Source organism: Haemaphysalis longicornis, unplaced genomic scaffold (assembly GCF_048455015.1).
Source record: "Haemaphysalis longicornis isolate Haplotype H1 unplaced genomic scaffold, Haemaphysalis longicornis Haplotype H1 scaffold_10, whole genome shotgun sequence".
Taxonomy (NCBI): domain Eukaryota; kingdom Metazoa; phylum Arthropoda; class Arachnida; order Ixodida; family Ixodidae; genus Haemaphysalis; species Haemaphysalis longicornis.
Genome location: NW_027526204.1, coordinates 105,765,994 through 105,780,823, shown reverse-complemented (window position 1 = coordinate 105,780,823; position 14,830 = coordinate 105,765,994). Strand labels below are relative to the sequence as shown.

At 42.3% G+C, this 14,830-nt stretch overlaps 1 protein-coding gene across 2 annotated transcripts in view; it reads left to right on the top strand.

The window, feature by feature from the left end:
• Window positions 1-14,830, top strand: part of LOC144159045 (voltage-dependent calcium channel subunit alpha-2/delta-3-like) — a 163,592-nt gene that overhangs the window by 140,920 nt on the left and 7,842 nt on the right. For both annotated transcript variants that reach the window (XM_077690290.1, XM_077690289.1), the window contains 11 exons: window positions 1,168-1,273; window positions 5,843-5,956; window positions 6,970-7,082; window positions 7,859-8,013; window positions 10,157-10,198; window positions 10,346-10,408; window positions 11,056-11,126; window positions 11,244-11,319; window positions 11,518-11,570; window positions 11,660-11,718; window positions 13,728-14,080. In XM_077690290.1, coding sequence (XP_077546416.1) covers window positions 1,168-1,273; window positions 5,843-5,956; window positions 6,970-7,082; window positions 7,859-8,013; window positions 10,157-10,198; window positions 10,346-10,408; window positions 11,056-11,126; window positions 11,244-11,319; window positions 11,518-11,570; window positions 11,660-11,718; window positions 13,728-14,080 — 1,205 coding nt within the window. The remainder of the gene's footprint in view (window positions 1-1,167; window positions 1,274-5,842; window positions 5,957-6,969; window positions 7,083-7,858; window positions 8,014-10,156; window positions 10,199-10,345; window positions 10,409-11,055; window positions 11,127-11,243; window positions 11,320-11,517; window positions 11,571-11,659; window positions 11,719-13,727; window positions 14,081-14,830) is intronic.

The following is a 14,830-nucleotide window of genomic DNA, read 5'->3' as shown; positions in this document are numbered from 1 at the left end:
TCTTTCCATTTATTCGTTTCTATCTGCCTTGCCTCTTTTTTGGTCATCTTGGCTGGATTCTTCACTGTTCTTTCCGTATTTCATCGTTAGCCTTTTAGTCTTCCTTAACCACTGCGGGTCCACGCTTTTCAAGTACAGGTACCTAAAAACCTTAGCTGCCCACCTTCATTGATTCATTGCTCTCAACCTCCTCTCGCTTCTCGAACTTCAGACGACGCCCAGCTCATATCTCCCTGCACTGCTTCGTTAGTTGTTTTTCTATGCGCGCCTGAGGCCAAATGGTCTACCGTTCTCTGGTTCACTCTATGCCATGACCTTAGCCGGCGCGTTTCTCTCAATAAGGGTTGTTGATTTCATGGCCAGGACACTGCAGTCATTCTTTTAAGGCTGAACAACATTGAAATCTTCTTTGTACACAACTGCGCTGTGCACATCTACTAACACTGGGTTCACCGTCTAAAACAAATCTGGGGAACTTCATACTTTACATTCTCCTTCAACTGTGGAAATCGTGGTAACATTGTCAAAATTGAAATTAAAATAATTGTCACATAGAAAGAACATTTGGTATTTGTAGTGGGGTCACAAAGCAGCTGGAGTAGGGGCAACCCTGTAGCACCTGTGAATTTGTAGTAAAAATTTACCATCCTTTTCGAAAGAAAGTTGAGAGAAGCACAAAAGCTAAAGCTAAAAGTGCTTCCAACCTTCGCTGAAAGCGCATCGAACCGATCGCCAAGCTTTCAAAGACCCAAATCACAAATGAAGAATGGTCCCATGTGCAATTTTCCCGCAGTAAGTTGTAAATGCATTTATGAACGGTGTCATAAATACCTGTATGTGATTTATAAGATAAAGTATACTTTTGCACTTTTTCATGATCGATGCGTGTATTGTTATCTTATTTAAAACCATTCCTTTTTTATGATTTTCGACTAACCATTTTGGCACAATGGAAGCCCGGCTTCACCCACGCACCACGTGTCCAGAGACCTCTCGGCACGTACTGCATGTCCAGAACTTTTCAGTTGGCCAACCAGTTTATGGGCAATGCATTAGCTTTCTAACAGAACGCCATCGGTGCCACTCAGAAAGCGTTCACTTCGAAACAAGACTCTTGTGTTTATGCTCCTTTTCCTTTTCTTCTCGGTCACACGGGGGAATGTGCAGGCGACAAGGAGCTTGTGCAGAGCCTGGTGTTCGACGCCAAGGTCACTAGTCCGGAGAAGATCATGGCCCGCCAACCTTCCAAGCAGCTCTACTCCCATGTTTCAAAGTGAGCAGCCCTATATTTCTCCATCAGTTTCACTCCAGGGCATGAAAGATGGCTTAGAGAAGAGCAGTGTACACAAATCACAGCCCTGACACTGTACCAAAACACTGAACTATAAGAAGAGGCATGGCTAAGGTATGTGTGGTAGCGAAATTCCTCAGCGAGTGGAAATTTAACTGGTAACCGGCATCGTCCTCAAATTAAAAGCACGTGTTTCTTTTGATGAAAGCGAACTTCGGTTCGTTTGTTGTCCCAACAGCTGTTGACCATTAACTATTAACAGATGGGAACAAAGTTCTGGACTAGAGGGCTGATTTGTGCTGTGCTTCTGGCATGCACGGAATGCACTGCTTCAAATCAACTTGACGGTAGCCGGGTCATTTTTCTTTTTCTCATTATAAGAGCTAAGGTTTGCTATTAATAATTTCGAGCATACCACTGTGTCATGAGAAAAATTAAGCTTATGTGTGCTCCACCTTCTCTAAGCCATCTTTTGATGAAGAAAACTTTGAATGCAACTGCTTTGAGAGAGTCATGAAGTGCTGTTGTTTTTCTTCAGTCAAAATGAATAAGATATCCCGTAGTCTGCAAAATTAACACAGCTCTGTATAGCCAAAGTACTGATTCGGGGATAAGCTATTCTGACTCTCCATTCAATTAGTACCGTGCTCTGGCAATTGTGTGTAAATGTACGTTGTTCTCTCGAAACACTTGCTTTCAAAGTTCTGTTTTAAACATGGCGTGGACTAAAACTACCTTCTCAGATCTCGTAAAACAAATAATAATGACATTTGGCATACCATACATATGGTTATACTATTGTAAAACCTTTTTCAAGTGTAATTGTCATTTTTCAAACTCAAGTGTTCATTCAAGCCATCAGAGGTGATTGAACACACGGTACATCCCGTGTTCTCTCTTGTTGATGAATCATGCTTCTAGCAATTCGCATACAGTGAACTACAACCATTTTATCTACACATCTCGAAAAATTAGAAAGGTTAACAAATGTGTTTTGTTTAAATCAGGGACTTGCCTTGGACATACTGAGACACGGCCCATACCTAAATTTTTTTATCTTGCATGATTAGATGTAGTGGCCCCGCAACCCTGACAACAATTACAGAAACGTGAATACTTTTTGTGTTGATTTTGCTTGTTGGCAAAAAGTAGTGTGTGCTTTGAAAGCACTGCAGTTGACTGCCTGCTGTACACAAAAAGAACTGAAATATTGAGTGGCGGCTTTTGTAGTGTCACGTTGGAAGTTAATGCGTAAAAATTGCACAAAAAATGCTAAATCCAGATTCCAGCTGTGGATTATGCGTGCTTGTAATAACTGCCCCACCGCAGTGTATATGGCCACTGTGAAATCGATTTTCCGTGTTAAGAAGAATAAACTGCTGCCGCAACAGTGTCCAAATCAAAAGCATACGATAAAATATTATCTCTGTGCGAAAAATTCTAAACAGCATTCTGCTTGTAAGCCGCATCACTTTAAGCAAAATCTTTAGTTTGTCAAGTATAATGATGCAGCACCAGACCAGTTCTATTCTTTTTAATTATCTTTGCGGTGTGTGGCTGAGTGCTTGTAGACATTGGGCAGCAGGTCTGGAATTTACCATTTTTATGGTCATCTGTTGCAGCGGTGATTTCTATCCTGGATGTAGTAATCAGTAAAGCAAAACGTAACATGTGAAGGTGGCAACTTTTTTGTGTTCCAAATTGTGCTCCATTGTATTCTCAAGTGCTCCCATTGAAGCTTGGCTGGGTCCTCTGGGCTCCTCACATTTTTTATGTGCCCTCCTCTCTCTGAGTAAAATTTACAAATACATATATAGAGACGTCAGATGATGGGGGAAAGCATCACTTTAGTGTTTGCAGTGGACCGATGCATAAATATCGCATGCACTGAAGTAGTGTAGCAAGCACTACGCATTGTTCTATGCTATGGCTATAGGTTTATTTTTTTTATGAGAGTAGGGACTCATGCATCGCCTTTAGCTTTAAAAGTTCACTTACACAGTACAACAACAGAGTTGTCCAAGTCATAGCTCAGAAATACCTTCATTAAAATGCCAACTTATAAAATATCCCTGTAATGTCTATCTTGAACAAATGCTTGGGTTGCTGACTTTAGCTTTCTTCCACATCTGAAAAGTCTGATAACTCACACAGGTGTCAATGTGTATGCCCACAGGTACAATTGTCATTACGTGCTACCGTCACTTATAAAAATACGCATTATTACCGCGTGTTTTTCATTTGTATTTTTCATTAATTTCTGTGCGCTGCTATCTTTATAGGTCTCCTATGTGGCCTATATTTGTTATTCTATGGCAAGGGATGTATGACTTCTAGTAAAAAAATTAGGGCACAATCCGGTTGCCATTGAATTCATTGCACAAAACGTAGGCAACAAATAAAAAAAAATATTATGACGGGACCCAAACTTGTGGGTAGCCTTTCGGGGAACTTTTCTTTGTCATCAGTTTTACATGTACACACAAAAAAATAAATGAAAATAAAATGGGGAGGGAGATATTTATGTTTTTTAATCCATTTAGACTGCAGTCCGCAGAACATGTCAGACTGCAGAATATGTGGCTAACTTGTCAAAACAATAGAAGGAAAAAGGCACCACTCAGTCGATGCAGTTCAACAAGATTTGACAAAGTGCCAGTGTATAGATGTGAAAAAAACTTCTGGATAACTTTCACATAAATCACATCACCGGTTTCCGTTCCTATTGTCCTGTTGCTTGGTAGTCACTAGCATGTAAGTGATATTGTCATGTAAGTGACATTGTCCAGATTTGAGAAATAGCTTCCACAATTAGAGATCCAAAAGCCTGCTATATTCTGTTTTTTCCCTAGCTGGGACGTGATGTGATGAATACAAGAGTAATAGGAAATGCTGATCTCGCACCATCGTTGGGAAAGAATAACGTCAAACGTCTTTTTGTCTTGTCGTCTCGTGCTACTGTAAGGGGGTGTGTCGGAATGTGTCTTGGCGCCTCTCTTTTTCTTCCCCTTCCCTGAATAATTGAACTTTCTAAGCGGCTGGTGGGTAAGTATACCATGCACTCAGGAGTCACAGGTGAGCCACTGAGCTAACCAGTGTTTTGTCCCCCACTCCGTGCGGTCCGCAACCGACTGGGCCGTGTCTCAGTATTTAGACTTAAACTGCGCTGCCACAATATTTTGTGGCTGTCAGTGAACCTGCTCAAAAATCTGGGCATGGGCTGTGCGAATGTGGACCGGTTTTTTGAAAAATGAAGTGTGTCCTAAAGCGTTTGAATACCTATTGTTCTTTTTATGGTAAAGAAAATCACGTGAATGAAGAAAATGAAAGCTTATTACACTCATCTTAATCAGGAAGAATCTTGCCCACATTTCTACCATTTTGCGTAGTGTTTAGAGCTCATAATGTCATATATCACTCCATTATTTGAAGAAATAAAAGCTTCGATTGCAAAATCCAGCTTGCTTCGAGGAAATGGATATTTGAACATCAGACCAGCTGTTTCTTGGGTACAGTTAACTGCAAATATAACTTTTAATTGCCATCAAGAGGAAACGACTTTTTGATTTGTGTGCAGGGCAGGTTATAGAAATCTTGCCACCGCTGTTCTGCATCGGAGTAATGAATATTACATTTCACTATTTTTTGAACGTAATGTTTGATCCATGAATCGAAAATATCACACCTTCGCACAGCCCTAATACTCGCTTACACTCGCAACTCAAGTCGTAGTCTCCATCTCCGAGGTCCAAGGCAAAACCCACTTTCTTGCTGAACACTGGCGTTTCTAACCTGTCGTTGTGTGTTTGGTGTGTTAGCCCCCTTCATAGGCTTCTGGCCTTGTTGCCCAGGTAACGTGGCTCTTTCTACCATGTCTTCCTCTTTGTCCCAGACTGTGTGTGCCTTGCTCTGCCTGAAGTTTTTAGATGACTGTGTTTTGATTACGCTACATCTGCTGCTTTTCCTTTCTATTTATCTAGACTTGTGAATGTGAAATTGTCATGTATCTAGAGCACAACTTCAATTATACCAGGCAACAAGAGTGTTTTTGTTTGCCTATTTCTTGCGTTGGGAATGCAAATACTGCAGAAAAACTTATGGAGCCTGCACACTTGACCCCAGGGTCTTCAATCAACAATACGAGTGGTACCACTTCTTTCCACCATAGATCACAATTAGAGTAATTTTCAGTGCGACTAGTCACTCATAGCTACCAGGACCACAGTTCATTATTGCAAAATAGTATGGTTCCATCACTAAATTCAATGTCTTTCATATTGGTGCGAGTCAAACAAAACCAGTTGTGCTAGCGTGAAATGATTTCATGACGACTTTCTTAGCCGATTGATCATTTTACATTAGTCAAGTGCGGTGTGCTCTATCTTTTTATCTGTTAGCTACACTACAAGCGCGATAGCAACATGCTCATCGATAGCAGTATGCATGGAATGTGACGCGTTGGCCCACAGCTAATCAGTGGGGCAAATCGGAGTGCTGTACCAAACTGCTGTGAAAGCATGCTGCCCCGCGGGTCGCGCGACCCCTTCGCAGAGACACGACTTTTAAGAGCAACGGGATCGTGATGACTTTTGTGGCTACGAGGAGCGGTTTGCTGCGGTTCACGGATCATCGTAGTGAAGACGAGAAAAACAGCAACTCTGAAAGGTGAGTCCACCGTTTCGGGTGCACTCATTCACCAACTAAGTGAATGGGTGAACAGTTGGGCAAGTAAAGGGTTCAAGTGATAGCAAGGGAACAAGTATGAGTGGTTGTATAAGTGAGGGAATGGTTGAGGAAGTGAAGGATTGAGTAGGCGTATAGGAGTTTGGTTTGGTGAGTTAGTGATTGAGTTATGGAGTGGCAGAGTGGTTAAGTAAGTTTGGAAGTAATTTGTTTGAAACAGAAAGTGTTTTAGATAAGGAAGCAAAGGAACCTTTCAGTAAGAGGGTTTCAGTGAGTTGTGTAAGCTTGTGGTTTAGTGAATGGGTGAGTGAGTGAAACTGCGATAGTGAGTCAAGCCATCACTGCCTATCTCGGTGCTAACAGGTTCGTTGGTCACCATTAGTGTTTTTGCCGAGTGTTTTGAATCAGCCATTTAATTAGACACGGAATATGCACCAAGGTGCCCCAGTCAGAGAGTGATGCCGCTATAAAAAGGAATGCTTCGCAATTTGATCGACTATTGCTTTGGCTGACCCATTACATTTACTAGTTGTATGCATATTTTGCGGATTCTAGGGATGTTGTGGCCATGCTGGAAGCTAGCAATATGTGGCGTTCTGGCTTGCTTTGATTCTACGATTGCCAGTAACAAGGGTGGATTACGTGGATTGGGGAAGCTTCAAAGGCATGCCCAAACTAAGAAAAAATGATACAGGTTGGAAAAAAGGGCTAACACAACTCTACCCTGCAAGCTTATTTCACCTGTAATCGAAAGCATTGTTTTAGGGTGTGCCACATTGCTGTAAAGTGGCTAGCATAATTTTGACAGCACCACTCAAACAGCAAGTTCAAATTTATTCCTCGAGAGTTCTCAATATCGATTCACTGTTGCGTAACACTTGTGTCATTCAATGATAAATTGAATGGGTCTCAATTTAAGGGAAATATTTGAAATACCTGGTATTGGGAACTGCTGCACCTTAGGCACTTCGCATTCACCATCCATTTTTCTACAGGCCTTTCTACGAACTTCACACCCGGGCTATTGACGAGCTGTTCTATCGGCGTGCAGTCGACTTTCACCAAATCAGCAACACTTCCTTTATATATTCAGTTCCCTTCGATGCCGGTGAGTACGCCACTAAAAAAGTGCAAAAAGTATTGCTGCTGGGGTCACTCGTTTTTAAATAACCCGACCTACTTTACAGTTCTTCCTTTAGATGTTAGTTGGCAACGATTACCGTAGACAACTAAACGGCAGTGGTCGAGCGTGTTACTACGATACAACGTATTGTTATGTCTAAATAAATACATGCGAGTAAACTACAGTAGCCGACCGATTTTTCGGACCTGGAGGGGAATGAAAAATAGTCTGAATAAAAGAGGAGTCCGAAAAATCTGTGAGTCATTACTCCTATGAGACAAATGGTGGTTCCTCAGAAAAGTCCGCAATACCCAGCAAGTCCGAAAAAACGGCCGGCTACTGTATTTTACTGGGGTACTTGAAGAAACACTGATAACTGTTGCATAGCATAAAAAGACAGTGCTCAGATGTTGCACAATAGTAAACACGCAAGGCATATGTGGTTTTGAAATTCCCCCCAAAAGTTCCTAATCCAACAAACGAGAATGATTAGGATTTCATAGATAGCGAGTAATTGCTAGCATTACTTCCCGAAATATGTTCTCCCAATAAATGAGCAGAGAAATGGTGTGCATCGCGGTGACATATCGAAGAGGAATTCAACACCTTGTTGCATTTCTTTGTCTACAAGTGATTTCTCATGTACATGTCAATAAGTCACTCTAGAGGAGCGCACCGCTCGCAGGAGAAGACAAGAATGTGCTGTATTTTCTAACTTGGGCAGAAATAAGGTCATTCAATAACTTCGGTTCACACTGCAGGCGCCCGGTACGCTTCCAACGACAACAGTCCCATCTATGTGACCGGGAGCCGCGCAGTATTCCTTGGCACGGAGAAGAAAGCCCCAGCGGCCGTTGTGGGGCTCCAGATTAAGCATTCTGTCTTTGAGGAGAAGTTTCTCAACATCTCGTCCAAGGTGTGCCTTGCTATACTTTTCTGTTTATAAAAATATTTTACTAAGTGACGGCTCAGTGTGTCGAAAGGAGCAATGACATTTTGCTGCTGTGACTGACATTGCCGGATCAACTCCCAACTATGGTTCTGGTATTTTAAAGCCTAGTTTGGAATGAAGACAACACGCGTAGTCAAATATTCTAACGCACACCGTAGGGCAACACTGTTGGACACGACCAATTAAAAACCAGTAGGATGTGCCATCAGGATAGAAACTGAAGCTCAGTGCCTTGAGCTTGAGGCCTTCGGCCGCAACTTCTTTTAAAACAGAAAGAAGAAATAGCTTTTGATACGACTCATGTGATGTGCGAGCAACAGAGACTGCTGAAACTAATTGAAGTGAACAGTGCAGACACCGCATGCATTGTTACGATCACATGCTGTCAAACCTGGGTCAATTCTTAGATTTCTTGTCCATAATACAGCCACTCCACCATCAGTTGAGCGTATTTATAGGATCAGGAATAGCCCCACCTTTTGGTCGTTTGAAAAATAATTTTAGCGCCGCTGTGGCTCTTAGCTTTGACACTAGCGGCAGCAAACAAACACTTATTTCCCTAATGATTTGCTTCAGTTTTAAGCCCCCACGGCACTGGAACTCTTCACCAACATTTGTTGTTGATATGGCATCTCTAAAACCAGGATAGAATGTTAGTTTGCCTTACTCTCCAAACAAAAAGCAAAAAACTAAGGACGACTTTGGGACATTGTTTTCCCACAAATTTTATAGTTGCTACACTAGTGGTGCATGTGTGTCTATGTGTTAACTATGAATAGTTCAAGAGACTTCCGCTGATGTATGACGAATGTCGCATGATTTAATATTTTACGGCTTCAATTCTTCTCAATATTCAGTGTGGCTTTTCTTGCATTAGTAATTTGCAACTGCTGTCGTAAGCCCTCAAGACGAGGTGCATTGTATATTCTTTTGGAGTAATTTTTATAACGCCAGTTTCATCGAGTAAACGCTGTTGACAAGCTTGCGGTCAACTTTAAATAAACAAGTTCATCCACTTAAAAATTGATCACTGGAAAAAAGAAATCCTAGTCGTAGTCCCTCAGCAAATACCTTAATACAGAAATGTGAACAGCACCAAAAACTGCGCTGCTATTTTTTGGTGTGAAGGGAATGGCTCGTCATTTTATTCAGTAGAACTCAGAAGCTGTTAGCCGCATTTCTGAAATCTGCTGTCACTGCCTTGTCACACGCTTAAAGTCTGAGCCCTTTAGAGGGTTCTCAGTCAGTGGTTATAGGTAAAAATTAAGCTCACTGGAATGGGGGTTGCTACAATGCGAACCTTGTTCTATCTGACGACCACGGTGAAAATGCCAAATGATTTTTTTAATTTTGTGCAGACAGAACCCATGCAAGAGCTAGTTTGAAAGATAGACTAAAAATACCCCGTTACGTCACCGGACATAGACACTCGTGAAAAGATAATACTCTAATCATTGCTAAAACAATCGATGATAACTACTAATATATCAGAGAGTGCCATAAAAATCCTACACAAACAAATGAGTCCACTTTACCTACTCCTGACCAAAGTTCTTGACGAGGGCTTGGTGTAGTTCCTAAAACTGCATCTGGCTCCATATGGCTGCGACAGCAGCAAACTGCCTTTTAGAGGATACAGAAGAATGTTTGTGTGTATTTGAACCTACTGCATTGTTGGCGTCATAGGACGAATTCGAGCATAATCACACAACTTTGGCTTCTTTTTTTAAGCATTTTTTAAGGCTTTGTTAAGAAATAATGGAACACAGGCTCTTCTCACCTTTAAATTGGAGAGAAGGCCTTATTAGCACAAAGTTGCAAATGTACCAGGGTATCCTGGACGTAGCTGTTTTAAATTTATGGGTTATGGAAGTGTTCACAAAGTATAGGCGATCGCCCTAACACCCGTCCAAGCAAATGCTATTTTGTGTATTCGAAGACACAAAAAAACCTTCTGGCTTACTGCTAATATGGGAAATGAAATTGCCTGGGGCTAGTTATGAATTCATTACACGGTTCATTCATTGTCATTCAGTTTCAGCTTTGTTAAAACAAGAAGTGAACTGAACACTTTATTTTTTCTCCCCTGCCCTAAAACCTTTCGCAGTGCGAGAACCAAAAACCATGTTTGTACACCTGTGGAAATGAGGTACGTATACAAGTGCGATCTGCTCCTGGCAAATGTGGAATGCATGTACCGACAGTTTACTAGTCTGTACTTCTAGCGCCAAGTTCACTTGTGTGCGCACCTTCTCTATCATTGCATTTGCGTTAATTTCAAGCTTTCTGTTGACAGGCGTTGGACTGCTTTCTTTTGGACAACAACGGCTTTGTTATAGTATCCAGCAATCGCACACAAGTGAGTGAGAACGTTTTCAACTTTCCGTTTCCACGCGCGAGCGCAAAGGCATTTCATGAAGTCTGGTGCAAAATTCTAAAAAATGTATTGGGATACCTTTCTCAACTAGCCTGATTGACTTTGTTTCCAAGAAATTTTAAGCCTAAAATTTACAAAGCGAAACAATGTCCCAAACCTGAAATTGTTAATTTTGTGGAAAGCTCGAATTAATTGCCTAGTGTGCGGAAGTGGGAACACAGATCAATTCATGTTGCCACTTAAAGCAGTTATAAAACCTTTGTAGTGACAGGTCAGTTAGAGCTTGTAACAGAACACTCATTTTGCCTTTAAAGGTTGCTCTACCACAAATACGGTTTTGCTGCAGTGAAGGTTGAAAGTAACAGGGGAGCTACATGAAGCCGGGCTGCTCCACAAACCAAAATTAGCCTTGGTGGCATCTTTAAAAAAGTGAAATGAAGTTTCGTTACTGTCACAATTATTTTTCGCATTATTTTTGTGCCTGCATATAGTTCACTGATAGCACCAGCTGCGGTCTAAAACTTCCGAAGCTTTCAGGAAAGTTTTAGTCGCAGTTTTATTCCTTTTGGGGTCACTTGATTTTGAAAGTTGTCAGTCTCATTTTCTTTCCTTGTTGTCTTGTTCAACAGGTAGGCAAGTTTTTCGGGGAGATTGACGACACACTATTTATTTCAATGGTCAAGTACAACGTTTATAAAAGGTGAATACCTAGTGAGCATTCTTATTCGTCTGCAACCATTGCGTTAATCAACCCACAAAGGCAGGCATTAGAAGGCTCATGCGTTGTCGACTCACGTGTGTCCATTCATTCTTCTAGGGTAAGAATATATGACTACCAGGCAATATGCAAGGACAAGGTAGTCCCGTCTGGACCTGCAAACTTCCGAACAAGTGTAAGTGCTTTTGCAGAATGTGTGCATTTATTGTCCGAATTCCACTTCAGCAAAACAAAGTAAAACACAACAAATGTTACAAGTGGTCGTAAATTCCACATTTTGGAAAAAAAATCATATATCCGTAACAGACACTTTTCTAGTCTATAAACTAATCATGACTCCGTGTTGCAATGCTTTCTTTTCTTTCTATTCTAGCCGTTTCATGCGTTGTGGAACGTACTAGGCTGGGTGTGGAAGAAACTCGTTGTGTACGTAGCCTTGATGCATTTTCGTTTTGAACTTAGTAAATGGGCCCACAACCAGCAATGACTGATCCTTTAATGTCTCCTTTCTGCAGGATAATTATGCATTTCGAGGTCTACAACGTGTTCAATTTGGAATGGATCGTCACATCAAGTAAGGCAGGAAGGAACCCTACGTGTGACTCATGCATTACACCCTTTCTTTTCGATGCCGAATGGCTTTATAGTTTTGTGGTTAATTTTGTATCACCGATTAAGTTATTATGTGCTTGACATGCATGTTTTGCGCGCACTTTGTTTCGATCCAGGTCCCACGTTTTACATGTTTTAAGACCTTCAAAATTTCTGCGGAGACAGCCATTGATTGTGAGGGAGTACTTTTTGCAGCAGCACTCTAGTGTGTGTCGGTGCCACCGATAACCACGTGCTCTGTAGTGTTGCCTGCTGCGACCAAGTGTGGTATGACACTGCCTAATGGGCATGTCGGAATGTGCTGAAAAATCAGCACATGTGGGAGGTAGACACACTAACATAGTATAGTAAGTAGTCTTGGCCACCTTGCCTAGGGTAGGTTAGCAGCTTTGTAGTCAAACTGCTTATTCAGTTGGCGTAATTATTTATTTTAGGCATTGAATATATATACTGGTATGATGTAAGCAAACAATGACCTTATCAGTGCTTCGTAATTTTGCTTGCAGCTGGCATAAAAGGCAGAAATTAGAGTTAGATAGGATTGTAGCTTTCGTGCGGGCAAATGGGAAAGAGCTCAAAACAAAGTTATGGTCACTCACCAAGTCAAATGAACAATTTTGACATTCTGGATCCCGTATTTTCGGATCCCATACGGGATCCTTTCCATCCCATACGGGAGATGGTGATCAAGTATCCTGTATGGGATCCGAAACGTCAAAATTGTTCACTTGACTTGGTCAGTGACCGAAACTTTGTTATGAACTTACAACCTGACCAGGCAGACTTCTCTTGAACCCTGGACTAAATGGGAAGAAGCAGTAAAGCATTCAAGTATCTGAAAAAGCCCAGAAAATTTAAATGTGAATCGTAGAGCTGCGAACTATAGCAAACCCATGCTTTAAAATAATTGAATGCTAAGCCCAAGGACGTGGATTCAATCCTGGCCACGGTGGCCACTTTTCAGGTGGAGGCCGAAAGCGAGGACGCTTGTTTGTCAAAATTTTGGCACACGTATAAAATCCCCAGGTTGCCAAAATTAACATCGAGGCGTCCACTACGGCATGCCTCAAAGCCCAGGCGTATCAATTCAGAAAATAAAATCTCCTAAATTTAAAAATCTTTCGAAATATTAGAACTTTCAGCAACTACACTGTTGATTTGCTCCAGAAGAGAGAGTGCAAACGTGCATCATCTGAGACGACTTCTGCTTTTAGACTCGCAGTTACTGTGGTTAACCTCAATCTTACCAGTTAATTGAACAAAAGTGTGATCAAAAGTAATAATGACATTATTTCACCAATTGAATACTATTCTTCTATTGAGTGGTGGGCTGGCAGGCATGACATTCTGTTCCTTTGTCAGTAGAGCATGGGCAGTTCCCCTGCAATGCAGGCCTTGAATTAAACGTGGTGATAGGAATTAAACATGCAAATAGGCTCTTCGCAGTGACTAAAGCAAAGTGAAAGATATTAAGCAACGCTTATTTACAAGAAGAATGTGTAGAAAACATTCAAGGGGGCATTTTTACCATAAAGAAATCCTTGAAATAAAAGAAAAAGCGGAATTGTTGGGGCTTCAACTGGAAATAAAAGAAAAAAGGTGCAATTCTTGGGGTTCGAACCCAGAGGCAAGCTTTAGAAGCTGCTTGCCTACCCACAGAGGCCGAACAGCACACTCGTTTTAGCAGTTGATAAAAAAATGCGACACAGTTCATACTAACCAGTATACACGGCGCTAGGTGTAATAGAAATTGCCTCGCGTACAATTATTTTGTAACGAAATGTCGCCTGTCAGGAATTACAGACAAAGGAGGGGCTTGAGGTTCCAAACACCTTCAGGGCCTGAGACTTTCCAGAGCAACTCACTTCATGATCTCGTGCCTTAGTTCCATTTTAAGGCACCTATACTCCGCCCGACTACTTATGTCCCCAAAAGCAGCTGGTTACTTGTATCCCCTCCTTAATTGTGCAGGCGACTATGACTACGGTGACTACGCGGCCGACGACGCCATGCCGATCCCCAGCAAGACGAGGGCACGTCCGTGCGACATGGAGATCGACCTGTACGAGATGCAGCCCATGGAGCCGGAGCCCATCAAGGGCAAGCTGTCCAAGTGCAGCGACCGCAGCTGCGACAAGCAGTTCATCGTCCAGGCCGTGCCCTCCAGCAACCTCGTCATGCTGGCCGTGTTCACCGACTGCAACTGCACCAGCACGCCCGCACCGCTGGCGCCACGGGAGGTGGTGCCCGACGAGGCCGTCTTCTGCAACCAGAGCAGCCTGCCCCGCCAGAGGCCAGACATCTGCATCAACTACCACGCTGAGGCACGTCTCCCTCTGTTTTGTCGCTCTCTTTTGATTAGGGTATATGTCATGATCGTCTGCGTGACGCCTATTTGTCATTTTGGCTGCATCAAAGATACCACGCTGAGGCACGTCTCAGTCTTTTGTCGCTCTCTCTTAATTAGGGTATGTGTCATGATCGTTCTCTTTATGCCTATTTGTCATTTTGACCGCATCAACTACCACGCTGAGGCCCATCTCTTTCTTTTGTCACTCTTTTAATTAGGGTATATGTCATCATCGTTCTATTTATGCCCTTTTGTCATTTTGACTGCGTCAACTACCACTCTGGGGCACGTCTCTCTCTTTTATCGCTATCTCTTAATTAGGTTATACTATACCATAATCGTCTCCTTTATGCCTATTTGTCACTTGGACCCGTTGGAGTGGATGAGGCGTTGTGCTGCTGAACGAAAGGACGCAGGCTTAGTCCTGGCCACAGTGGCCCCTTTCTTCACAAAATTGAACAGCAAAATGCCCATGTGTTGATATTTCGGCCGCACGTTGGAGATTCCCAGTTGGTCGAAATTATAACTCGGGGCCCTCCAATGCGGTGCATCTTTGAAGCCGTGGTGTAGCTTCGGCGTGTTAAACCCCAAAATCAATCAATTTAGTCGTCATTTCAGATGGCTCACAGTTGCCCCGGAGCAGCTGCATATTTTATTTGCGCGTAGATATGTATATGCGGGAGCCATGTTGGACTGCCCAGGAACCCAGAACTGCACTAAACAG